This window comes from Salvelinus alpinus, chromosome 9, assembly GCF_045679555.1.
Source record: "Salvelinus alpinus chromosome 9, SLU_Salpinus.1, whole genome shotgun sequence".
NCBI lineage: Eukaryota > Metazoa > Chordata > Actinopteri > Salmoniformes > Salmonidae > Salvelinus > Salvelinus alpinus.
The window spans coordinates 34,489,114-34,515,330 of record NC_092094.1 but is presented as its reverse complement, the minus strand read 5'-3'; the positions used below and the strand labels follow the sequence as shown (position 1 = coordinate 34,515,330).

Sequence of the window (26,217 nt, the reverse complement as noted above, 5' to 3'; positions counted from 1 at the left end):
AAAAATATATAGATTTTCAAAGAACGTTCCCAAATAAAAATGACAAATAGTGATGGATTTTAGTAAAGAAAACAGTAGTTAATTAATGATGAATTAGAGATGAGGTGAAGCATCATAAATTCAGACAACAAGGGGTTGTCTAGCCGATGAAAAACAGCACTCCTGGATCCGATCTGCCTGTACCTGTGTGTATCTTTCAGAAGCTCCCTGACACTTTATCTTTTCCATCTCGCTAGATTACACCTCCAGGGTTCAGGTGGGAATCAATCATTGCTATTATTACCTGAAGTCACAACATGCATCTATCACCGCTAAGGTTACCATAACCTCAATATTAGCCGAGAAAAGCCTCTCTAATAAACAGCAGAACGGATGGCCCGGGTGGTGGGATTTCATCTTCCTTTCACTTTTAATAAGGTACTCTGAGGAATAAAGATTACAGGCCATATTTAGCATGCAGAACAAATCAGCCTCTTCCTCCCCTCCCCTCTTTATTGTAGTTAGTCATTAGGATCTAGGCTGGGGTTTCTAGTTCTAGTGGAAAGAGGCATTCCCTGGTTCAACAGCTAACCAGCCACGCTGCCTGTCTAACTGCCTGCTACCTGCCCGCTCTGCTTAGTTCTCCTGCTACAGTATCGTATCGCCTGCAACGTCTGTTAATAAGGCTGGGTGTATGGAAACACAATGGTGTGGCTCATCATGTCCAGCTAGACCAGTGGGAATCACAGCACTGTAAACTGTGAGGGCATGACTGGTTCAAGATGATTCTCCTCTTTAATAATCCATTATTACACAATAAAGTATGTGTTAAACAAGATGCAGAGAAAAGGGGGCATTAGGTTAAAATGGCTAAGGATTAAGATCATTTGGTCAAGTAGGAATCTCAGACAGCATCAGTGCAGGAGTTGACACAAGGTCATGTTTACACACAGCACCCCCTAACATGAATCATTCATTTTCGTTCAAATGAATATCAACAGCCAAATAAATTACCATCACTGCAGCCAGAGTATCCATAATATACCTCCAATTACACTATCATTAGGGCATCAACTCTGATAATAAATTCTAAGAAATTAAGTTTGAATATATTCTAAGGAATTTTCACTTTGAAACCAGTCTTGTTATTCCCCTGAACCTCCAACAACAACACTCATTACAGTGGCTTGAAAACCAGAAGTGGAGACATGTAAATATTTAAAGCTCCCAAAAATATATAAATATTCATTCAGGAATTATTTGACGCACTAAATAAATAATCCCTTGTTAAATAAATGACAGCCTAAATAAAATTTTAAAAACAGGATCTGGGGAAATGAAGAATTAGACAGGGACGGATTCTGGCAAGAGGAGAAGGAGAGAAGGGATAATGTCAGCTACCACCCCACCCCTTTTGAATTCCTAATGGCAGACATGCAAACGCACTGAGCTAATTAAAGCCCAGCAACCAATTAGATGAGCTTTAGCTGCAACTTTAGGGGGAGGTACCGTGGCAGAACCTCAGAGGGGAATATCGATATCTGTTCAGAAGGTGGAGCAGAGGAGAGAAGCCACCGAAAAAACACATCTCTGATGCCGCTACTACTGCCCAACGGTGAAAGGGATAGCAGTTAACGGTTCTATGAGTTTTTCTTTCCAGACGTTGCTGGATAAACATGACCCCTTTCCATAGTGCCATGTGGCAGTGACTCACTTAGGATGTGGAGCAGTAGAGAGAAGAAAACCAAATATATTCAGGAGTAATTCAGTACCAATATAGTATCTCCTATAGCCTTCTTCTAGGCTGTTGCTTCAGCGTGAAACTATTAGCCTATATCAAACTAAAGATTGGGACATGCATTACAAATACAATACACATAGCCAAAGTCTGGGTGATGTTCTCATCAAAAACATGATTGATACATATAGATTTTCCTATATAATACCTGTCTGCTGTGTGTCCTAAACCTGTCCTCTACTGACAGGACAGGAGGGTAGTCCTATAGGCTCACCCCACACAGGAGAGAGGTAATCTTAGGTCTGGCCTGGGACCATTCTCCTCTCTGTCTATCTTTCTCTCCCTGCTCTCTGAAGGGCCAGGCATTTATGCTGCCTGAGCCTGTCCTATCACACACTGTGCGACAGGAACAAGGCTTTTGTGATGGCCATGATTTGTCTTTTGTGTTCCCAGGTAGAATTAAGATGAAATTCTACAGGCAGTCATTGTGTTCCTATCTTCAGAACACTCAAAAAAATATGTTAGGTTTTGAAGGGGTGAAATGAAGCCTGCGGGGCCTTGGCAGGCCTTGCTCTGTTGGGAAATACACTGGGGAAATACAATGGGAACAATTTTGTCCCCCGTTTTTTTTACACTCCACTATACCTTAGTCAGTCCTGCCTACTTAGACTTTTTTAAAGGCCCACTGTTGTCAAACATATGATTTTCCTCCGTTTTTTATATATTTCCACACCATAGGTTGAAATACTGTAATACTGTGAAAACTATGATAATGCCCTTTTAGTGTAAGAGCTGTTTGAAAACACATTTCTGCCTGTTTTGGTGGGATGGAGTTCAAGCCGACCGCTGTACTGCAGGCATTGTTTGCAGAAAAAAGGATTCCCTATTATATAGTAGTAAAGGGGAAAAACAGGTTCAATCTTTGTGTAAATAAATACACTTTTCGAAGACAATCATGGTACCAATAATTGCTTCTACTGTACCAGATGTATGCTTCTATTGCACCTATTGCACCAGATTATTAAAAAATTGGACAAAGAAGAAGTTATAAGGATAATTTAGTAGCATATGGCAGCCTGCGGTAGTGTAAACTGCATATGTTATGTCTACATAAATCTCCCACAGACCACTCCCAGACAGTCCTAGCAAAATTCTCACTTGAGAAATTGCTCTTTGCTAAGAAGCTATTTTTGTTTCTTTTTGAACATTTTAATTGAAAACAATCACATCAAGGTACTTAATCATTACCCAGAAATGATTTGATATTGGCATTGGACCTTAACAGAGCATTATTGTCTCGCTACATGGTCTCTGCCTCTATTTTTCAGTGGGTTCTGAGAAGAGAGATGACAGCAGCCACTTTGCCAGAGTCTGCCAGACCCTTAGGGTGTATCAGCCCCATCCCTCAAAGTGTTCCATATGCAAATAAAGTTTGGGATGGCGGCTTTCAGATGTGATAATTATGGATTTATTTGTAAGCTGTCACTTCTCTTAATGCTCAGGGACATCAAAATAAGTTCAAATAGAAGCATCAGAGAGGATCACATTTGCTGGAGTACCACAGATTCAAAGAACACGCGAAACCCAGGACGCTGAAGGTCTGTCAATAAGCAGTCTTTTAGACAGCAATGTGCTGCTGAGACCTTCATTGCATACAACCTGGTTTGAAAAGTGCCGCAAAATATATTCAAATTTTCCACATTTTGTTAGTTATTCCAACATCAAGGCACTTTTATCAGCGGGTGACATACTAACAAAGACAGAGAACACATTTCCATCCCCCCCATATGGACTGTGTAATAGAGTACAAGTCACATTCTCTTTGATAAAAATATACAGGAATATCTGTTTACATTTTCACATTGTGGAGACGGTCAGATTGTGCTCAGTGTTGAGTTGTAAGAAACCTTTCTGACATATTATTTTAATATCCTGTTTCCCTTGAAAATCGGACCATGGCTACCATTCAGTATCACTACAGGAGAATATCATTAAACAAACGCGAAGGTAGCACAATATATTTATGTCCATGCACAAAAGGAGGGAGAAGAGCAACTACTTGAGACCTGACACTTGCATTTAAAAGGACAACAAAGCACCTCGTAGTGATGAGAGGAGCGCTATAGCTCCACGTGGAATGGCTTACCTCTACACAGAGAGAGAGAGAGAGAGAGAGAGAGAGAGAGAGAGAGAGAGAGAGAGAGAGAGAGAGAGAGAGAGAGAGAGAGAGAGAGAGAGAGAGAGAGAGAGAGAGAGAGAGAGAGAGAGAGAGAGAGAGAGAGAGAGAGAGAGAGAGAGAGAGAGAGAGAGAGAGAGAGAGAGAGAGAGAGAGAGAGAGAGAGAGAGAGAGAGAGAGAGAGAGAGAGACACACACACACACACACAGAGAGAGAGACACACACACACACAGAGAGAGAGACACACACACACACAGAGAGAGAACACACACACACACAGAGAGAGAGACACACACACACACAGAGAGAGAGACACACACACACACAGAGAGAGAGACACACACACACACAGAGAGAGAGACACACACACACACAGAGAGAGAGACACACACACACACAGAGAGAGAGACACACACACACAGAGAGAGAGACACACACACACAGAGAGAGAGACACACACACACAGAGAGAGAGAGACACACACACAGAGAGAGACACAGATAGACACAGAGAGAGACACAGAGAGAGACACAGAGAGAGACACAGAGAGAGACACAGAGAGAGACACAGAGAGAGACACAGAGAGAGACACAGAGAGAGACAGAGAGAGACACAGAGAGAGACACAGAGAGAGACAGAGAGAGACACAGAGAGACACAGAGAGAGACGGAGAGAGACACAGAGAGACAGAGAGAGATGTTCCCAGCTTTGGCAGCAGGGGAGGCCAGGGTATTGTGTCTACTGCCTCCCTGATGGAACTTAATGGCTGTGCCTGGAGAGTGCTATCTCCCGCCTGCAAAATTTTCAAACATTGGCCTGTCCTCTTCTAGGAGAGTTCTCTGTCACTGTATAACTGCACATTAAGAGATGATAAAAACCGATGGAATCTACCCATCCATCTTGATTTTCCTGTGTTAGCGGGTGGGACAGTATTAGAATACCTGCCACTCAGTGGAAGAACACTGGAACTGTAGCTCTGCTCTGTGTGACTGCCTTGCAACGGTTGCAGAGGAAGAGACTGCCTAGCTAACACATCGGAAGGAAACAAATACCAAATGCAGGAATGTGAGGCCTTTTTACTCATTTTCTTTAACATAAATATGGTAATTTTGTTGGACACAAATATGTAATTTTTTAGACACAAATACAATCATCTGTTGATGCTGACTGACATACAGTTATAATATGTAGTTCACGTACCTTGCTTGTTCGTGAGTCCACCTACACAGAAGTACATATTTGGTCAATGATATGAGTGTACGTTTAGAAAGTGAGCAGCTCCATCTATTTTTACATAACTCAATAAGTGTTCTGGATTATGAGACAGGCACTTTGACACTTACCTTTTGTACATGATCAGGTTGATGAAGCAGCGCGGCACAGCACACATCATCACCAAACAAAACAGAGAAAGGAGAAACACATTAATAATGTGGACATACAATATCACGAACAGTGACAATTCAAGCAAAATATTATTTTACATTGCTTTCGTCACTATCTCTATTTCAGTGGTCCTTGGTGTACCGTAATTTATGACTGGTTGAATGACAAATACACACCATAGACAGTAGACTACATTTTAATAGTGGATCTGTTTGGGGAGTAGAGTCAGCCCTTCACTGGTTGCAGGTTGCAGTGAAAAAAAGTACAGCACTTAAAAAGCACAGCATCATTTGTTTTTCAGGTTCTTTACCTACAGTATAAGCCTTTACTAAAACTCAGACACACGCTCAATGGGTAACCTTCACAGTAATACCAAGGTGCTACTTCACAGTGACACTTTGCCTGCCTCAAAGCACACTCACTCACTCACACTCTCTAGCTCCAGCACACAAGATAGCATCTGATGAGTAGTGCGATCTAATTGAAGTGTAGATTACTATCACTTGTGTGCTTGCCAGCTCAAAATAATACAAAAGCATGGAGGGAGAAGATAGGAATGTTGGTCCACTGTGGTACAGCACAGTAGCTGTTCAGACTGACGCAATCTGCCTGTCTCCGGAAGACACCCTGGTGCTTAGAAAGAGAATGGCCCCCACTGCAGTCCAGCTGGGGGTGAGTCGTGTGTGACAGACAGGTCCAGACATGTCCCTCTCTCACAGAGACACTGCGGACTTGGTGTTGAGAGACATAAAGTGTTGGAGGATGTGGGCCGGCGTCACTGAGAGCTGACTGGCAGCTGTGACGGGAGTGACATGTCAGCAGTAGGGTAGTAGGGGACCCTGGCTGGATGAGCCTAAGCACTTACAGTTCAAGACATAGACACATGAAGAGACTTGGAGCCTGGCAAACTATACAAACATATATATTGTTTTAAATATACGTATATATAAAACTTATAAAGCAGCAGTAAAATAACAGTAGTGAGGCTCCCGAGTGGTGCAGTGGTCTAAGACACTGCATCTTAGTGCAAGAGGCGTCACTGCAGTACCTAGTTCAAATTCAGGCTGCATCACATCCGGCTGTGATTGGGAGTCCCATAGGGCGGTGCACAATTGGCCCAGTGTAGTCCGGGTTTGGCAGAGGTAGGCCGTCATTGTAAATAAGAATTTGTTCTTAACTGACTTGCCTATTTAAATAAAGGTTACATATATATACAGGGGGTACCGGTACAGTCAATGTGCAGGGGCAAGTGTATTCCTGCAGCATGATAACATTGACCTGCTGTAACAAACCCTTGGTGGAGAAAGGAATTCTAAGACCAATCAACAGAAATAGAGGGGGAGATGATGAGAGAAAGAGACAAATAGAGATAGAGCAAAATAGATAAAGCACCAGAAAGGAAAAAAATGATCAGGTTGAAGTGAAGGAATAAAGTCTGTCAGTGCTCTCAGGAAGGAAGGCCTCATTACTGTACCTCGTGGGCACTCACTCCAGTTGGCCTTTGAAGTTCTTTGGGGTACACCCTTCCATGAAACGAGCATCGTTAATCCACTTGTTAATCAAGTGTGTTCCTGAGCTCATGTCTGAAGTGCCCCTTTCCTCCTTGGGAAATCCAAAGCTTTGAAAGGAGATTGTAGATCAAAAGAGAGGGGATATTTTATTTTATAGACTATTCAGTCAGAGCAACATAATACTGCTTGTAGCAAATCCTACATTTGTGTACACAAGCTCATAATGCAATTTCACATCATGGAATGAATAGGCCTACTGAATTAATATTAAAGAAAGCATTCATGTAATTGCAAACAGATCTTGCAGCTATGTTCTTCTCGATTCCGTAAAGAACTGAATGAACAGTGCATTCAGTCCTTTACAATACAAACCTCAAGATGATTAAAGCACATCTCTTTGGACTAAAAGAATACACAGGAGAAGATTAAAATAAAAACCCTTTCAGGTTTTGAAGGAGGGAGCTTATGTGAGAGAGGGGCTGGGATGGGTGGGGGCCGTCGTCTCATGGTTGTCTTCCCCGTTTCTCTGCCCGCCCCTGACGAGTGTGTTCTCTCATTTTTCTCCCCAGCAAACAGGAAACAGACAGACAGATGTGAGAATAGGACGCCTCCTCTCATCTCCTATCTCCTCCCAGCCCTGTGGGCTGCTGCGAGGCAGTGCCATGAAGGCCTAGCGCGGTGACTCCCCCCGCTGCGCCTACAACTCTCCTTTTCAGTTCAATTAATGAGCCATAAATAACCCAATGAAGGTGTCAACAAAGAGTGCAATTTATCATGGCTTTCACCACTGCACTTCATGTGAGGAGAATGCTCATCCGCTCGGCCAAATAGAGACAACAACGTAATAAAAAGATTTATTCAGTAGCCAAACACTCCAACCTCAAATTTATCTTGAGCAGAGTGATCTTCACAGGTGCGGTGATTTGACAAATATGTTGGGAATCGTGGGCCTGCTCCTATTGTTAGGGTATCACAGACAGCCTGGAAATACATTTGGTTAAGAGCGAACAACAATATACTCACTAGGCTCCTGTGAGGCTGCCAAGGAGCCGGTGTTAAAGGCACTTCTTTCTGTCGGGAACTACTCTGCTACTCCGCACTGTAGATCACAAGGGCAGCAATTGTCTCCCTCAACAACAACAAAAAAACTAAAATAATGTGGAATTTCTGTTTAGTCCTATAGAGTTGGTATAAGCTGCGGGAAGAATTACTTTATCAGTGTGTCCCACAAATGTCACCTTGAGTAAACTATATGGAGGAAAAATATACAGTACTGAATAATATACAGTAGCCTGTGAATTGAATGGCTGCTAGAAGCAAGCTGCAACCAGAGGTAGTATGGTGTAGTGCTTCTGAGAAAAGAGGAAAACTTATTGAATAATATATGACAGCTGGGTTTTTTGAATCCAACATTAAAAGTGATGACATGAGTACAAACGCAGCTATGCTTCATCTTAGAACCCCAAATCAAAACCTAAGGCTTAAAAGCAATGTTAAACAGCCTATCTTCACAGTGAGATCATTTGCAGGGAAAAAATAAGCAGTGGCTGCTGAATACATGTGAATACAAGCATTTTCAGCCTTGAAGCTAAGCCGGAACTTGAGTGCATATGAATCCTGCTAAACCAATTAATGGTTCCTGTTAACCCACTCATCTTTGGAGAGGATTGTCTTTCTAAATAACACAGGAACACGTCCCCTCTCGAGCAAACAGCCCACACACACTCTGAAAAAGACTTGCAGATTTTCACTTGAATCTGGGGGCTTTTTCTTACACATCTCAAGCACACTCTTCAACTCACAGATCTTGCGTAACATCACCAATACGGAAAGCCTTTGTCTCGGTATCGATTGAATCCCTTAATCTGAACGCCTCCATACACCAGACACTTTGATGGTTTGTGATACAGTGCATTCGGAATGTATTATTATACCTTTATTTCAAAAAGGAACACAGGCTGAGACCAAGGTCTCTTTTACAGCTGGGCCCTACGTATACATGTTTACACATACAGTTTAGGTACAATGATTAAGAAACTACACAAGACAAACAAAACGATCACAGATAACACAAAAAAATACAGCAGCAGATTGTTACATTTACACATAGGTTATTTCCCTAACAGCATAAGAACTTGCATTACCCGAAGCAGTTACAAGCAATACAAAAATAAAAATCCTCCAATAAATGTTTAAAATGGGCAAGTATTCAGACACCTTGACTTTTTCCACATTTTGTTGTTACAGCCTTATTCCAAAATTGATTAAATTGTATTTCCCCCTCATCAATCTACACACAATACCCCTTAATGACAAAGCAAAAACAGGGTTTATATAAAAAAAAATGAAATATCATCTTTACGTAAGTATTCAGAACCTTTACTCAGTATTTTGCTGAAGCACCTTTGGCAGTGATTACAGCCTTGAATCTTCTTGGTTGTGACGCTACAAGCTTGGTACCACTGTATTTGGGGAGTTACTCCCCTTCTTCTCTGCAGATCCACTCAAGCTCTGTCAGGCTGGATGGGAATCAGTGCTACACATCTATTTTCAGGTCTCTCCAGAGATGTTAGATTGGGTTCAAGCCCGGGCTCTGGCTGGGCCACTCAAGGACATTCAGAGACTTGTCCCGAAGCCACTCCTGCGTCGTCTTGGCTTTGCGCTTAGGTTCGTTGTCATGTTGGAAGGTGAACGTTTGCCCCAGTATGAGGTCCTGAGCGCTTTGGAGCAGGTTTTCATCAAGGATCTCTCTGTACTTTGCTTTGTTAATCTTTCCCTTTATCCTGATTAGTCTCCCAGTCCCTGCCTCTGAAAAATATCCCCACAGCATGATGGTGCCACCACCATGCTTCACCGTAGGGATGGTGCCAGGTTTCCTCCAAAGGTGACATTTGGCATTCAGGCCAAGAAATTCAATCTTGGTTTCATCAGACCAGAGAATCTTGTTTCTCATGGTCTGAGAGTTGGGCTGTCATGTGCCTTTTACTGAGGAGCGGCTTCCATCTGGCCACTCTACCATAAAGGCCTGATTGGTGGAGTGCTGCAGAGATGGTTGTCCTTCTGGAAGGTTCTCCCACATCCACAAAGGACCTATGGCGCCCTGTCAGAGTGACCATCAGGTACTTGGTCACCTCCCTAACCAATGCCCTTTTCGCCCGATTGCTCAGGTTGGCTGAGTGGCCAGCTCTAGGAAGAGTCTTGGTGGTTCCAAACTTCTTCCATTTAAGAATGATGGAGGCCACTGTGTTCTTGGGGACCTTCAATTCTGCAGAAATGTTTTGGTACCCTTCCCCAGATCTGTGCCTCGACACAATCCTGTCTCAGAGCTCTACGGACAATTCCTTCGACCTCATGGCTTGGTTTTTGCTCTGTCAACTGTGGGACCTTATATAGACAGGTGTGTGCCTTTCCAAATCATGTCAAATTAATTTAATTTATGACAGGTAGACTCCAATCAAGTTGTAAAAACATCTCAAGGATGATCAATGGAAACATGATGCACCTGAGCTCAATTTCGAGTCTCATAGCAAAGGGTCTGAATACTTATGTAAATAAAGTATTTCTGTTTTTTATGTCATTATGGGGTATCGTATGTAGATTGATAAAGGAAAAAATTATTTAATCCATTTTAGAATAAGGCTATAACGTAACAAAATGTGGAAAAAGTCAAGGGGTCTGAATACTTTCCGAATGCACTGTACATACTTTATAAATTCCGCAGAATATACAATGGTTAAACAATTCAGATTTTAAAGCACAAAAAACATGTAAAATACTGTAGGTAAACTAACCATTACATTATTAACTAACTATGCCAAAGGGACATTAAAGGGAAAATCCACACAAAAACAATTTTTGTATTTTTTTCATTAGTCCACTGTTGATACAGTCCCAAAATGTTTTGTATATCAGCAGTCAAGTTTTCCAAGATTAAAAACATATATATATTTCACCTTTATTTAACCAGGTAGGCTAGTTGAGAACAAGGTCTCATTTACAACTGCGACTTGGCCAAGATAAAGCAAAGCAGTTCGACACATACAACAACACAGGGTTACACATGGAATAAACAAACCTTCAGTCAATAATACAGTAGAGAAAGTCTATATACAATGTGTGCAAATGAGGTAAGATAAGGGAGGTAAGGCAATAAATAGGCCATAGTGGCGAAGTAAGTACAATATACCAATTAAACACTGGAGTGATAGATGTGCAGAAGATGAATGTGCTAATAGAGATACTGGGGTGCAAAGGAGCAAGATAAATAAATAAATACAGTATGGGGATGAGGTAGTTGGATGGGCTATGTACAGGTGCAGTGATCTGTGAGCTGCTCTGACAGCTGGTGCTTAAAGCTAGTGAGGGAGATATGTGTCTCCAGCGTCAGTGATTTTTGCAGGTCTTTCCAGTCATTGGCAGCAGAGAACTGGAATGAAAGGTCGCCAAAGGGGGAATTGGCATTGGGGGTGACCAGTGAGAAATACAGTACCTGCTGGAGCGCGTGCTACGGGTGGGTGCTGCTATGGTGACCAGTGAGCTGAGTTATGGCGGGGCTTTACCTAGCAAAGACTTGTAGATGACCTGGAGCCAGTGGGTTTGGCGACGAGTATGAAGTGAGGGCCAGCCAACGAGAGCAGTGGTGGGTAGTATATGGGGCTTTGGTGACAAAACGGATGGCACTGTGATAGACTGCATCCAATTTGTTGAGTAGAGTGTTGGAGGCTATTTTGTAAATTACATCGTCAAAGTCGAGGATCAGTAGGATAGTCAGTTTTACGAGGGTATGTTTGGCAGCATGAGTGAAGGATGCTTTGTTGCGAAAAAGGAAGCCGATTCTAGATTTAATTTTGGATTGGAGATGCTTAATGTGAGACTGGAAGGAGAGTTTACAGTCTAAACAGACACCTAGGTATTTGTAGTTGTCCACATATTCTAAGTCAGAACCGTCCAGAGTAGTGATGCTGGATGGGCGGGCAGGTGCGGGCAGCGATCGGTTGAAGAGTATGCATTTAGTTTTACTTGCATTTAAGAGCAGTTGGAGGCCACGGAAGGAGAGTTGTATGGCATTGAAGCTCGTCTGGAGGTTAGTTAACATAGTGTCCAAAGAAGGGCCAGAAGTATACGGAATGGTGTCGTCTGCGTAGAGGTGGATCAGAGAATCACCAGCAGCAAGAGCGACATCATTGATGTATACAGAGAAGAGAGTCAGCTTGAGAATTGAACCCTGTGGCACCCCCATAGAGACTGCCAGAGGTCTGGACAACAGGCCCTCCGATTTGACACACTGAACTCTGTCTGAGAAGTAGTTGGTGAACCAGGCGAGGCAGTCATTTGAGAAACCAAGGCTGTTGAGTCTGCAGATAAGAATGTGGTGATTGACAGAGCCGAAAGCCTTGGCCAGGTCGATGAATACGGCTGCACAGTATTGTCTCTTATCGATGGCGGTTATGATATTGTTTAGGACCTTGAGCGTGGCTGAGGTGCACCCATGACCAGCTCTGAAACCAGATTGCAAGCGGAGAAGGTGGGATTCGAAATGTTCGGTAGTCTGTTTGTTAACTTGGCTTACGAAGACCTTAGAAAGGCAGGGTAGGATAGATATAGGTCTGTAGCAGTTTGGTTCTAGAGTGTCTCCCCCTTTGAAGAGGGGGATGACCGCGGCTACTTTCCAATCTTTGGAAATCTCAGACGATACAAAAGAGAGGTTGAACATGCTAGTAGTTGCAACAATTTCGGAAGATAATTTTAGAAAGAGAGGGTCCAGATTTGTAGGGCTCCAGATTTTGCAGCTCTTTCAGAACATCAGCTATCTGGATTTGGGTGAAGGAGAAATAGGGGAGGCTTGGGCGAGTTGCTGTGGGGGGTGCAGGGCTGTTGACCGGGGTAGGGGTAGCCAGGTGGAAAGCATGGCCAGCCGTAGAAAAATGCTTATTGAAATTCTCAATTATAGTGGATTTATCGGTGGTGACAGTGTTTCCTAGCCTCAGTGCAGTGGGCAGCTGGGAGGAGGTGCACTTATTCTGCATGGACTTTACAGTGTCCCAGAACTTTTTGGAGTTTGTGCTACAGGATGCAAATTTCTGCTTGAAAATGCTAGACTTAGCTTCCTAACTGCCTGTGTATATTGGTTCCTAACTTCCCTGAAAACTTACATATCGCGGGGGCTATTCGATGCTAATGCAGTACGCCACAGGATGTTTTTGTGCTGGTCAAGGGCAGTCAGGTCTGGAGAGAACCAAGGGCTATATCTGTTCCTGGTTCTACATTTTTGAATGGGGCATGCTTATTTAAGATGGTGAGGAAGACACTTTTGAAGAATAACCAGGCATCCTCTACTGACGGGATGAGGTCAATATCCTTCCAGGATACCCGGGCCAGGTCGATTAGAAAGGCCTGCTCGCTGAAGTGTTTTAGGGAGCGTTTGACAGTGATGAGGGGTGGTCGTTTGACCGCAGACCCATTACGGATGCAGGCAATGAGGCAGTGATTGCTGAGATCTTGGTTGAAAACAGCAGAGGTGTATTTGGAGGGCAAGTTGGTTAGGATGATATCTATGAGGGTGCCCGTGTTTACAGCTTTGTGGTTGTACCTGGTAGGTTCATTGATAATTTGTGTGAGATTGAGGGCATCAAGCTTAGATTGTAGGATGGCCGGGGTGTTAAGCATGTCCCAGTTTAGGTCACCTAGCAGCACGAGCTCTGAAGATATTGGACTTTCAAGAAGCAAAGTGTCACTGGCCAAATCATAATGATGATGGGTTACTGGCACGACTAGAGAACCGAGATAAATGACATTTCCCAAAATCACGCTTACATTTTCTCTTATCGAGCGTCAGGAACTGGCATGGCAAGAGCAGGCTTGTCAGTCAGTGGCAGACAGGCCTCACACCTTATCACAAGGGTACACAGCATCTCTGGAGCTGTGGCGTGCACTAGGACTGGAGCCTGGACTGTGATTGGTGCTGAAGGATATGGGATGGGGATGGGTTTCGGGCTTATGGCAGAGCCCCCACCACTACTCTCTCCTCCCCTCCCACACGACTACTGCTCCAGCCAGCCTGTCACGTTCTGACCTTAGTTCCTTTGTTATGTCTTTGTTATAGTTTGGTCAGGGCGTGATTTGGGGTGGGCTTTCTATGTTGTTTTTTCTATGTTTTGTTCTGTTCTATTTCTATGTGTTTGGCCTAGTATGGTTCTCAATCAGAGGCAGGTGTTAGTCGTTGTCTCTGATTGGGAGCCATATTTAGGTAGCCTGTTTTTCATTGTGTTTTGTGGGTGATTATTTTCTGTTCTGTGTTTTTGTTTCACCGTACAGGAGTGTTCGTTTGTCGTTTTCTTGTTTTTGTTCTGTGTTCATTTTTTCAAATGAAAACATTTTGGACACTTACCACGCTGCGCATTGGTCCTCACCTCATTCCAACGACGAGCGTTACAGAATCACCCACCAACCAAGGACCAAGCAGCGTGGTATCGGGCAGCAGCGAGTTCTGGACTCCTGGACATGGGAGGAGATTTTGGACGGTAAAGGACCCTGGGCACAGGCTGGGGAATATTGCCGCCCCAAGGCAGAGCTGGAGGCAGCGAAAGCTGAGCGGCGGCGATATGAGGAGGCAGCACGGCAGCGCGACAGGTACGAGAGGCACACGGGGAGTGTGGCAGAGTCAGGTTGGAGACCTGAGCCCACTCCTCGTGCTTATTGTAAGCAGCGCGTTACTGGTCAGGCACCGTGTTATGCGGTTAAGCGCACGGTGTCGCCAGTACGTGCCCATAGCCCGGTGCGCTATAGGACAGCCCCCCGAAAGTGTCATGCGAGTGTGGGCATCCAGCCAGGGCATATTGTGCCTGCTCAGCGTGTCTGGTCTCCGGTACGCCGTTTCGGTCCAGGGTATCCTGCGCCGGCTCTGTGTGCTGTGTCTCCGGGGCGCTGGGAGGGTGCAGTGCGTCCTATGCCTGCGCTCCGCTCGTGCCGGGCGAATGTGGGAATTGAGCCTAAGGGGGAGGTGCGCGTAGTATGCACCAGATCTCCAGTGCTCACCCACAACCCGGTTCAACCTGTGCCTGCACTCTGGAGGGTCCGGGCTAGAGTAGTCATCCAGCCTGGGGGAGTGGTGCCAAGGCTGCGCACCAGAGCTCCAGTGCTCCCTCACAGCCCGGTCCTTCCGGTGCATCCTCCAAGCACCAGGCCTCCTGTCGGTCTCCCCAGCCTGGTGGGTCCTGTGGCAGCCCCACGCACCAGGCTGTCTCTCCGTCTCCTCCCTACAGGTACTCCCGTCTGTCCTGAGCCGCCTGAGCCGCCCGTCTGTCCTGAGCCGCCCGTCTGTCCTGAGCCGCCCTTCAGTCAGGAGCCGCCTGAGCCGCCCTTCAGTCAGGAGCCGCCTGAGCCGCCCTTCAGTCAGGAGCCGCCTGAGCTGCCCTTCAGTCAGGAGCCGCCTGAGCCGCACTTCAGTCAGGAGCCGCCTGAGCCGCCCTTCAGTCAGGGGCCGCCCGTCAGTCCAGAGCCGCCCGTCAGTCCAGAGCCACTCATCAGTCCAGAGGCGCCCCTCAGTCCAGTGGTGCCCTTTACTAGGGTGTCCAATCCAGGGTCGGTGACGAGGGTCGCCGCTCCTAAGGTGTTACAGAAGTGGGCCGAGACTATGGTGGAGTGGGGTCCTCATCCCACTCCAGAGCCGCCACCGCGGTAAATGCCCACCCAGACCCTCCCCTATAGGTTCAGGTTTTGCGGCCAGAGTCCGCACCTTTGGGGGGGGGGGGGGGGGGGTACTGTCACGTTCTGACCTTAGTTCCTTTGTTATGTCTTTGTTATAGTTTGGTCAGGGCGTGATTTGGGGTGGGCTTTCTATGTTGTTTTTTCTATGTTTTGTTCTGTTCTATTTCTATGTGTTTGGCCTAGTATGGTTCTCAATCAGAGGCAGGTGTTAGTCGTTGTCTCTGATTGGGAGCCATATTTAGGTAGCCTGCTTTTCATTGTGTTTTGTGGGTGATTATTTTCTGTTCTGTGTTTTTGTTTCACCGTACAGGAGTGTTCGTTTGTCGTTTTCTTGTTGTATGTTCTGTGTTCATTTTTTCGTATTAAAACATTATGGACACTTACCACGCTGCGCATTGGTCCTCACCTCATTTCAACGACGAGCGTTACACAGCCAGCCTTTCTCGGAAGCAAATGCAGAAACGAAAATTAATAATTAAGGTTGATAATGACATTCATTAAATAGTGATTCCGAATAAAAATGTGAGGTACATAAATAAGGAAATAATAGAGAGGCTAAAAGATGGACATTTTGAGTGGGTTTTGGGTGAGGGAGCACATTTTTAGACCATGGGCTAAAAAAACTGATCAGACAGACAGATGAACAGAGGGCTGTTTACAGTATGTGTCAGAGCATAGACTGGTGACGATCTTGAGGAGCTGACTACAGAGTTTCAATACCAGAAGTAGGGATGTCAAATGTTCAGCATATACTGCACAGACACTATGGACCCTCTAGTCTAGAGCACCTGGTTAATTGTGCTTAGGAGCATTTTTAAACTGAAGTAGAAATAAATAGATGTCATTATTGTAAAAAGGTGTGAATGTGCTACATGTACTATCATCATATATTAAAATACTGAATAACTTTGACATATTTAATTACTGTATGTTATATTTCCCTTATTTCCCTATGGTGGACAAAACATGTTACTGCATTGCACAAGCTTGCACTTTCACCACATAACATTTTGTGGCATTACACATTTATACCTCTGATTAGAGATATGTTTAAATCGATTGCTTAAAACAGATCAATATCTTTGGGTTAGTACCCGTGTTTATGTCAATAGTGCCAGTCCGTAGTGGACTGTCATTTTCAGACCACGGAGGCTGGAACAAATTCTGGCGCTCTTCTCATAAACGTCTCTGGCCTCACATGAATTCATGGATTTGTGGGTTAAGAAATCATTCAAATGAAAGCAAACCCATGTCACGAAATTAATTAGATTCACTGAAATTATTATTGGCCATCTACCGAAATCATTTTCTCACAGCGATATAAGTTGATCTTCTCATCGATTGACCGATGTAGTACCCAAGTTCATTGAGATGTGTCTGTTAGAAGACAAGATAAAATTCAGATGAAAACTTCTTTATCGATTCATACAAAGTAGCTGTCACGACTTCACCCGAAGTCGGTCCCTCTCCTTGTTCGGGCGGTGTTCGGCGGTCGACGTCACCGACCTTCTAGCCATCACTGATCCATTTTTCATTTTCCATTGGTTTTGTCTTCTTTCACACCTGGTTCCAATCCCATCAATTACATGTTGTGTATTTAACCCTCTGTTTCCCCTCATGTCCTTGTCGGAGATTGCTTTGTTTGTATATGATGTGCTATTTAGTGTTGGTGTGCGACGGGTTTTTACCCACTTTTGTTATTTTGTACATTTTGGTTGTTTTGGAGTTTTGTCAGCATTCATTAAACAACTCCGTTTATACCAAGTTCGTTCTCCTGCGCCTGACTTCCCTGCCACCAACACGCACCCCTTACAGTAGCGAAGAGAGTAGGCCAATCCAAATCCAAGCTCTAAAAATTTAAGGATTAAATTAAAAGGTAGAAAGAATGCATACTTTCGACTTAAATCTGCTTCAAAATCTAAAGCAAGACCTGAAAATGGTTGCCTAGCAATGATCAACAACCAATTTGACAGAGCTTGAAGAATTTTTAAAAGAATAATGGGAAAATGTTGCACAATCCAGCTGTGGAAAGCTCAGAGACTTAGCCAGAAAGACTCACAGCTGTAATCGCTGCCAAATGTGATTCTAACATGTATTGACTCAGGTGGTTGAATACTTATCTAATCAAGATATATTAGTGTTATATTTTTCATTATTCTTTTCAAAAATTGTCAAGCTCTGTCAAATTGGTTGTTGATCATTGCTAGGCAACCATTTTCAGGTCTTGCCAAAGATTTTGAAGCAGATTTAAGTCAAAAGTATGCATTCTTATCTACCTTTATCATTGACAAAAAAATGACAATTAAATCCATTTTTATCCCAATTTGTAACACAACAAAATGTGGATAAAGTCAACGGGTGTGAATACTTTCTGAAGGCACTGTAGATGTGTTCCCGTCCATTCTTAGAGCATCCATCCAGAGGGTCTGTTCTCATGGTTATCACCACTCAGAACTCTGTTCAAGCAGCTGGCTCAGTTTCATATCATTAACTTTTTCACGTGTGAGTTCCAAATATCTCTAATGGTCGCCACAGTGTGAGTTTTTTTTACGCGTATGATGTCAGAATGCACTCACTGTTCCAAAATGTGATTGTTATGCAACAGGACGGTTAACCTGCGCTACCCCCAAACCAAGGCACCCTGCCTGCTAATTATCGATAGGCTGCATTTCAACTTGTCAATTTTTTAAAAAATCTAAAAACGTGTATTTTTTAACAACAGTTTGAATTGAGGTGTGTTCCGCCTCCTCATTAATTCACATAGAAGTAGGCCATTTCACTGTTGCGGACAATTTATGTTTGAGGCTTTACTGAGCCAGACAAACTTCTCTCTTGGATGAGAGCCCAAGCACTTCCTCAGTGTTTCCCCAGATCAAGTATGCAGACATTTACGCATCTCCAGTCAGAACAGAACCTGCACAAACTCTTTCCCCCTGCCACATTTTCCAGCTGGCGCCCGCATAGCCTTCATTGTAGTTTTCCTTATTAATAATACATCAAATCAAATTTTATTTGTCACATACACATGGTTAGCAGATGTTAACGCGAGTGTAGCGAAATGCTTGTGCTTCTAGTTCCGACAATGCAGTAATAACCAACGAGTAATCTAACCTAACAATTCCACAACTACTACCTTATACACACAAGTGTAAAGGGATAAAGAATATGTACATAAAGATATATGAATGAGTGATGGTACAGAACGGCATAGGCAAGATGCAGTAGATGGTATCGAGTACAGTATATACACATATGTAGGGTATGTAAACATAAAAGTGCATAGTTTAAAGTGGCTCGTGATACATGTATTACATAAAGATGGCAAGATGCAGTAGATGGTATAGAGTACAGTATATACATATACATTATATTAAGAGCCATTGTTTAAAGTGGCTAGTGATAATTTTTTTTATCAATTTCCATCAATTTCCATTATTAAAGTGAGCTGGAGTTGAGTCAGTATGTTGGCAGCAGCCACTCAATGTTAGTGGTGGCTGTTTAACAGTCTGATGGCCTTGAGATAGAAGCTGTTTTTCAGTCTCTCGGTCCCTGCTTTGATGGACCTGTACTGACCTCGCCTTCTGGATGATAGCGGGGTGAACAGGCAGTGGCTCGGGTGGTTGTTGTCCTTGATGATCTTTATGGCCTTCCTGTGACATCGGGTGGTGTAGGTGTCCTGGAGGGCAGGTAGTTTGCCCCCAGTGATGCGTTATGCAGACCTCACTGGAGAGCCTTACGGTTGTGGGCGGAGCAGTTGGCGTACCAGGCGGTGATACAGCCCGACAGGATGCTCTCGATTGTGCATCTGTAGAAGTTTGTGCTTTTGTTGCTTTTGGTGACAAGCCAAATTTCTTCAGCTTCCTGAGGTTGAAGAGGCGCTGCTGCGCCTTCTTCACAACGCTGTCTGTGTGGGTGGACCAATTCAGTTCGTCCGTGATGTGTACGCCGCGGAACTTAAAACTTACTACCCTCTCCACTACTGTCCCGTCGATGTGGATAGGGGGGTGCTCCCTCTGCTGTTTCCTGAAGTCCACAATCATCTTTGTTTTGTTGACGTTGAGTGTGAGGTTATTTTCCTGACACCACACTTCGAGGGCCCTCACCTCCTCCCTGTAGGCCGCCTCGTCGTTGTTGGTAATCAAGCCTGCCACTGTAGTGTCGTCCGCAAACTTGATGATTGAGTTGGAGGCGTGCATGGCCACGCAGTCGTGGGTGAACAGGGAGTACAGGAGAGGTCTCAGAACGCACCCTTGTCGGGCCCCAGTGTTGAGTATCAGCGGGGTGGAGATGTTGTTACCTACCCTCACCACCTGGGGGCAGCCCGTCAGGAAGTCCAGTACCCAGTAGCACAGGGCGGGCTCGAGACTCAGGGTCTCGGGCTTGATGACGAGTTTGGAGGGTACTATGGTGTTAAATGCTGAGCTGTAGTCGATGAACAGCATTCTCACATAGGTATTCCTCTTGTCCAGATGGGTTAGGGTAGTGTGCAGTGTGGTTGCGATTGCGTCGTCTGTGGACCTATTGGGGCGGTAAGCAAATTGGAGTGGGTCTAGGGTGTCAGGTAGGGTGGAGGTGATATGGTCCTTGACTAGTCTCTCAAAGCACTTCATGATGACGGAAGTGAGTGCTACGGGGCGGTAGTCGTTTAGCTCAGTTACCTTAGCTTTCTTGGGAACAGGAACAATGGTGGCCCTCTTGAAGCATGTGGGAACAGCAGACTGTGATTGAATATGTCCGTAAACACACCAGCCAGCTGGTCTGCGCATGCTCTGAGGACGCGGCTGGGGATGCCGTCTGGGTCTGCAGCCTTGCGAGGGTTAACACGTTTAAATGTTTTACTCACGTCGGCTGCAGTGAAGGAGAGTCCGCAGGTTTTGGTAGCGGGCTGTGTCAGTGGCACTGTATTGTCCTCAAAGCGATCAAAGAAGTTATTTAGTCTGTCTGGGAGCAAGACATCCTGGTCCGCGACGGGGCTGGTTTTCTTTTTGTAATCCGTGATTGACTGTAGACCCTGCCACATACCTCTTGTGTCTGAGCCGTTGAATTGCAACTCTACTTTGTCTCTATACTGACGCTTAGCTTGTTTGATTGCCTTGCGGAGGGAATAGCTACACTGTTTTTATTCGGTCATGTTTCCGGTCACCTTGCCCTGTAACTTTGGACATGTGTGTTTCCTATCAAAGTAAGTGCCTTATTACGTTATACTTATAGTTTCTGTATATCGTGTTGTCGTTTCTACTGTAGCATATATATGTATGGAGCATAATGTATTTACTGTTTTATTTACGTTTTCAAGTTCCGGTGACAATCACGCATTCTGATTATTGGATAGATTGTAGTGGACACACGTGTATAAAATACTTTTTGGAAGGGTGTACTGATTATGATGATCTAATGCTAAGCTAAATTCAGCTATGAGTGGTGCCATTTTTGTTGACATCATCCAATAAATCCTGGTTGTCACGTAAACGTCTGTCAGACCAAAGATGTTATAACCAAACGAGGTGAAGGGATGGTTCACTCGACTGACTTAGATTCTAACTATCGTTACTCAGGGTTTCCAGCTCAGACCCCCCTGTCCAGGGGTTTTATTTTTAATTAGCTTATAAACTTCTCCTGTGTTTGCCCCCCTTCCTGCATCATATTCCCCCACGATACCTTCCCCCATTTCTACCCCCCATGGACTTGAAATCCCCTACAAATGAAATGAACCCCCCACAAACCCCCCTAAAATGGTTTCACCCAAACAGTTAAATAGTTGACAAACACACATGGACGCAGTGGTCTAAGGCACTGCATCTCAGTGCAAGAGCGTCACTAAAGTCCCTGGTTTGAATCCAGGCTGTATCACATCCGGCCGTGATTGGGAGTCCCATAGGCTTGCCAGTTATGACTTGGCAGTTAAATAAAGGTTACACACAGTTAAATAAAGGTTACACACACACACACACTGACCGAAAAGTTATTTTGTTGGAATTTACGTATGTCCCCATTACCAGTAGAACATATTCAAAACCTATTTCTTTCACTTACTTGCTGTGCTGTTTCGTTGTCCATTTGTTCAGTCATTTCATTCTCAACCAGAATTGCATCATACCTGTCAAGCAGTGAAGTTTCAGCTCTGTCTGTCCGTGGCCTCTCTTCCTCGGTGCACACTGTCTCTGTGTCATTTTCCATCTTGTCCAGCTGTGTATGTAACATTTCACGTAAACCCGGTTTCTTGTCTGCATCGAAGTAGCGGTCCTTGTACATAGCATCAAGCATAGTGGCGACACAGTAAAGAGAGAATGCCACCAAATCGCTTGTTCACAGCCTCGGCAGTTTTGTTGAACAGGCGTTTCAATGCCATGACAGAGGGTATCACGTCTGCTGCAGGTGCAGTTGATGAGTTTATTTCTCGAGTCAGTTGTTCGAATGGAGCTAGCTAGTGTGTTCATGTTTCCAATCTTCAAACATGTTCTCAAATGCAATTGAAATGGCAGCAGCGGTATGACAACCAGCACATTCATGAGCATGCAATACGACTTTCCTCAGTACGAAATCCTCGATGACCCAATGTGCTGTCAGACTCAGCATGCTCATGGAGCTGATATCGCTGGTCCAAATGTCAGTCGTGAAGCTAATAGCAGTGACGCTATTACTTTGTAACTCCGGTAGAGCAACATCTGAAAAATAGCGCACTTGGTAGTGTGTACCTGTGCCCGACCAGTCGGCGAAAGCCAACATCACCCACGACAGAGAATGGTTGATTGTCAAGGGCAATGAATTCCATTATCTTGGCGTTAATGGATTTCGCCTTTGTGTTGTCTCGCTGAAATGTTCTTCCTCTTTCAAATGACTGCTCAACTTGTTGACTGCTCGATCCACACAGCAGACATTGTGGGCTAGTTTAGGAATGCTGTGCTGCACGTGTAGCGGAAAATTTTACATGGCGTCATTACGTCATCTACCTACGTTATATAGGTATGCACGTCAGTTGACATCAGTTTTGCACATCGGCGTTAAACTAGACATCGGGCCGATACCGATGTTGTCATTTTCACATAATATCGTCCGATTCCGATATGTTCACCGAAATATCGTGCATCCCTAGCTGCAGCATACCGTACGTTCTGTTGACGTTCTGTTGCTACTGTTCCAATCACATATTTACGATGGTACGCTGCAGGGAACACTCAACAATGATCACAAATATGTGATTGTATGTGTCAAAAGGTTAACAACTACTCTCGAGTGGGTCAGGGGTCTAAGGCACTGCATCTCAGTGCTTTAGGCGTCACTACAGACACCCTGATTTGATTCCAGGCTGTATCACAACCGGCCGTGATTGGGAGTCCCATAGGGCGGCGCACAATTGGCCCAGCTTCGTCCGGGTTTGGCCGGTGTAGGCCGTCATTGTAAATAAGAATTTGTTCTTAACTGACTTGCCTAGTTAAGGTTAAATTAAAACGTTTTTTCCCTGTCCAGAACGGCATGCATTCAGTTGTTGTCGTATGAAAGGAAAATACCTTTCCCTTCTTCATGCAGTTGACTGAACTGTTGAATCAAATCACCATCAACAAGTTGGAGTGTGGGGTGATGTTTTCCGGGGAGAAAAAAAGACAGGGATTGTATCTGGGCTCTTGGCGGATGTGCTGTGGGGGTGAGGCAATAAGTGGGTGTGTACAGAAGCATTGGCAGATCATGTTTGAGTCAGAGGACCACATCCTCCTAAGCCTCTCTGAGTCACAGCAGAGCTCATAGAGAAGAGCTTTAGACATGTCTTTCTACTGAGGGAGATCCTTTCCCACGTCAAAAGCATCATTTCAGCTACATTGGGTAAAAATATGCATGTAATTAACAATCAACAAAATTAATGGATGTTTATACTGGCAGTGCCCATGATCAATATTGTGTATGATGAATAACATGACTTACGGCGGACAAATCTATGGGATTATAAGAGACTCACACTTATATATAAGATGCTTTTTTCACCAGCGATTGAATCACTGTAGCAACACAGTCTCACACTTGTAGCTATGCAGGGAGGTGATGGATGGCTTAACAAGACATAAATTATATAACAGCGGGTAAACTCAATACACTCATTAGTTTCCAATGCTTTTATTTTCCCCAGGAGTAGCTAATTGATGCCTCCCTCTTCCGTCTCTTTGTTTTCGCCTGACAGAAACAGTGAGATAATTCATGCTTGACTGCCACACTGGCACGGAACACAAAACACCTCCGCAGCGCTTGCCCTAACTACACAGATCAAATGGAAACCTGGGTACAATTTGAATTATAATACTAGGATTTTATTTGATGGACATAGTAATATTGTCACAAGTCCATGCTTTTGATGTTTGTATAACGTATTCAAATATTTAACTGCCACCCCATTGTGAAACTGACTTGGTAAGATACTATTAAACAAAGCAATAAAACAAAAAAGCTCTAATTTCAAGTGGCGATTTATTTATGTATTTACTCATGCTAATTCCAGTATGTCAGTGATCCAGAAGGTTCACGTGCTGAAAGTGAGACAGAGAGATAAACACTGTCAGCTCACCTCCTGTAAGAGACTAGCTTTTCATGTTTTCCCATGAAAAGGTGGAAATTCCAATGGATAATTTTTTTTTTAATTCCATGGATAATACAGTTAGCCATTGTAGTAAAACATACAGATCACATAATTGTGTGTTTGTCCCGTAGTGCTGAGCGTTCAACCAAAATGTCAGTTATTTTTCGGTTTTTAAACAACTAAATTGACTGAGGTTGGTTCCCCATTTATTTTTTTTGTTTTTCTGTGAGTTTCTGTAGAGATGAAGTTGTAGTTTCCAACAGGCCATTCTACATAGTTTAGCGTAGGAAACGTAGTAATTAACTACAATGACCATAATCCATTGACCAGTCTGCGTGGAGCACTGAGCTGTAATAAGAAAGGTGACAAGCAGACATGAGACAGAGAAGACAGAACCCGCAATAGAGAGTGGATGGAAAGCAGTTGCTTCTACCTGAAAATACATGATCTAAGTGATTGATAGTTGGTATTCAGCAGTCATAAAAGTATGCCTTATTTACTTTGAAGAACTACTAAAATAGTGATTTTGTCAGACAGCATAGGCAGCAGCTCTATAGAGATGAGATGATGACTTGGAAATAAATAATAAATTCATCAAATGAAACAAATATTTTATTAAGTTAAGTAATGTGAATAAATTATGGTTAATAAGTAATAAGCAGTAATGGGCAGTCACTACCATTCTTGTTTTTTATAAACTTTTATTAATTGTTTTATTCTGTGTTGTTACAGCATTCAGCCCACATTATGCATAGTGCATCAAAAACCGTGATAATGTTTATATAATTGAATTGAAACCGAACCGACCTCAAAAAGCTCTAATAGCTCAGCACGTTTGTCCCGTGACTGAGTTATCCCTTTTCTCTGGAGATTTCTGAGTTATGTTGTGGTTGCTACTGCTGATCCTGGTACAATAACTTCCTCATGAATCTCATCCTAAATGTTGACACAAAGTTGTGTCATAACTTGTCTCCTTGTATGTTTTGTATGTACTGAATCTAAACATGATCGCCAAAAGTACACCTGCTCGTCGAACATCTCAAAATCTTCTGAGTAAGCTTTCTACTAGATGTTGGAACATTGCTGCGGGGACTTGCTTCCATTCAGCAACAACAGTTTGAGGGAGGTCGATCACCGATGTTGACGTTGTCGACGTTCCAATTCATCCCAAAGGAGTTCGATGGGGTTGAGGTCAGGGGTCTGTGCAGGCCAGTCAAGTTCTTCCATGCCGATCTCAACAAACCATTTCTGTATGGACCTCGCTTTGTGCACAGGGGCATTGTCATGATGAAACAGGAAAAGGCCTTCCCCAAACTGTTGCCACAAAGTTGGGGGCGGCAGGTAGCCTAGTGGTTAGAGTGTTGGGCCAGTAACCGAAAGGTTGTTGGATTGAATCACAAGGTAAAAATCTGTTGTTCTGTTGTTCTGCCCCTGAACACAGCAGTTAACCCACTGTTCCCCGGTAGGCCGTCATTTTAAATAAGAAGTTGTTCTTAACTGACTTGCCAAGATAAATAAATGTTAAAAGAATATAAAAATAATTTAAAAGTTGGACGCACAGAATTGTCTAGGATGTCATTGTATGCTGTAGTGTTAAGATTTCCCCTTCACTAAAACAGCCCCAGACCATTATTCCTCCTCCACCAAACAGTTGGCACTCGGCATTCAGCCAGGTAGTGTTCTCCTGGCATTCGCCAAACCCAGGTTTGTTCGTTGGACTGCCAGATGGTGAACTGTGATTCATCAAACCAGAGAACGCATGTCCACGGCTCCAGAGTCCAATGGCAGCGAGCTTTACACCACTCCTGCCGACGCTTAGCATTGAGCATGGTGATCTTAGGCTTATGTGCGGCTGCTCGGCCATGGAAACCCATTTCATGAAGCTCCTGACGAACAGTTATTGTGCTGACGTTGCTTCCAGAGGCAGTTTGGAACTCGGTAGTGAGTGTTGCAACCGAGGACAGACAAGTTTTACGCAATACACACTTCAGCACTCGGCAGTCCCGTTCTCTGAGCTTGTGTGGCCTACCACTTCGTGACTGTGCCCTTGTCATTACACTGCTTTTCTTATAATGTACAAATCACAGTGAACTATGACAATGTTTCCATGATTCAAGTTGTGTTGTGTGTGAAACTTGCTGACGTCTAGTTAACACG

The 26,217-nt window shown here is 44.0% G+C and overlaps 1 protein-coding gene across 1 annotated transcript in view; it reads right to left on the bottom strand.

The window, feature by feature from the left end:
* LOC139584702 (nuclear receptor ROR-alpha A) overlaps positions 1-26,217 on the bottom strand; it is a 283,138-nt gene that overhangs the window by 173,998 nt on the left and 82,923 nt on the right. The window contains exon 2 of the mRNA XM_071416840.1: positions 5,095-5,115. Within this exon, the coding sequence (XP_071272941.1) occupies positions 5,095-5,115 (21 nt within the window). The remainder of the gene's footprint in view (positions 1-5,094; positions 5,116-26,217) is intronic.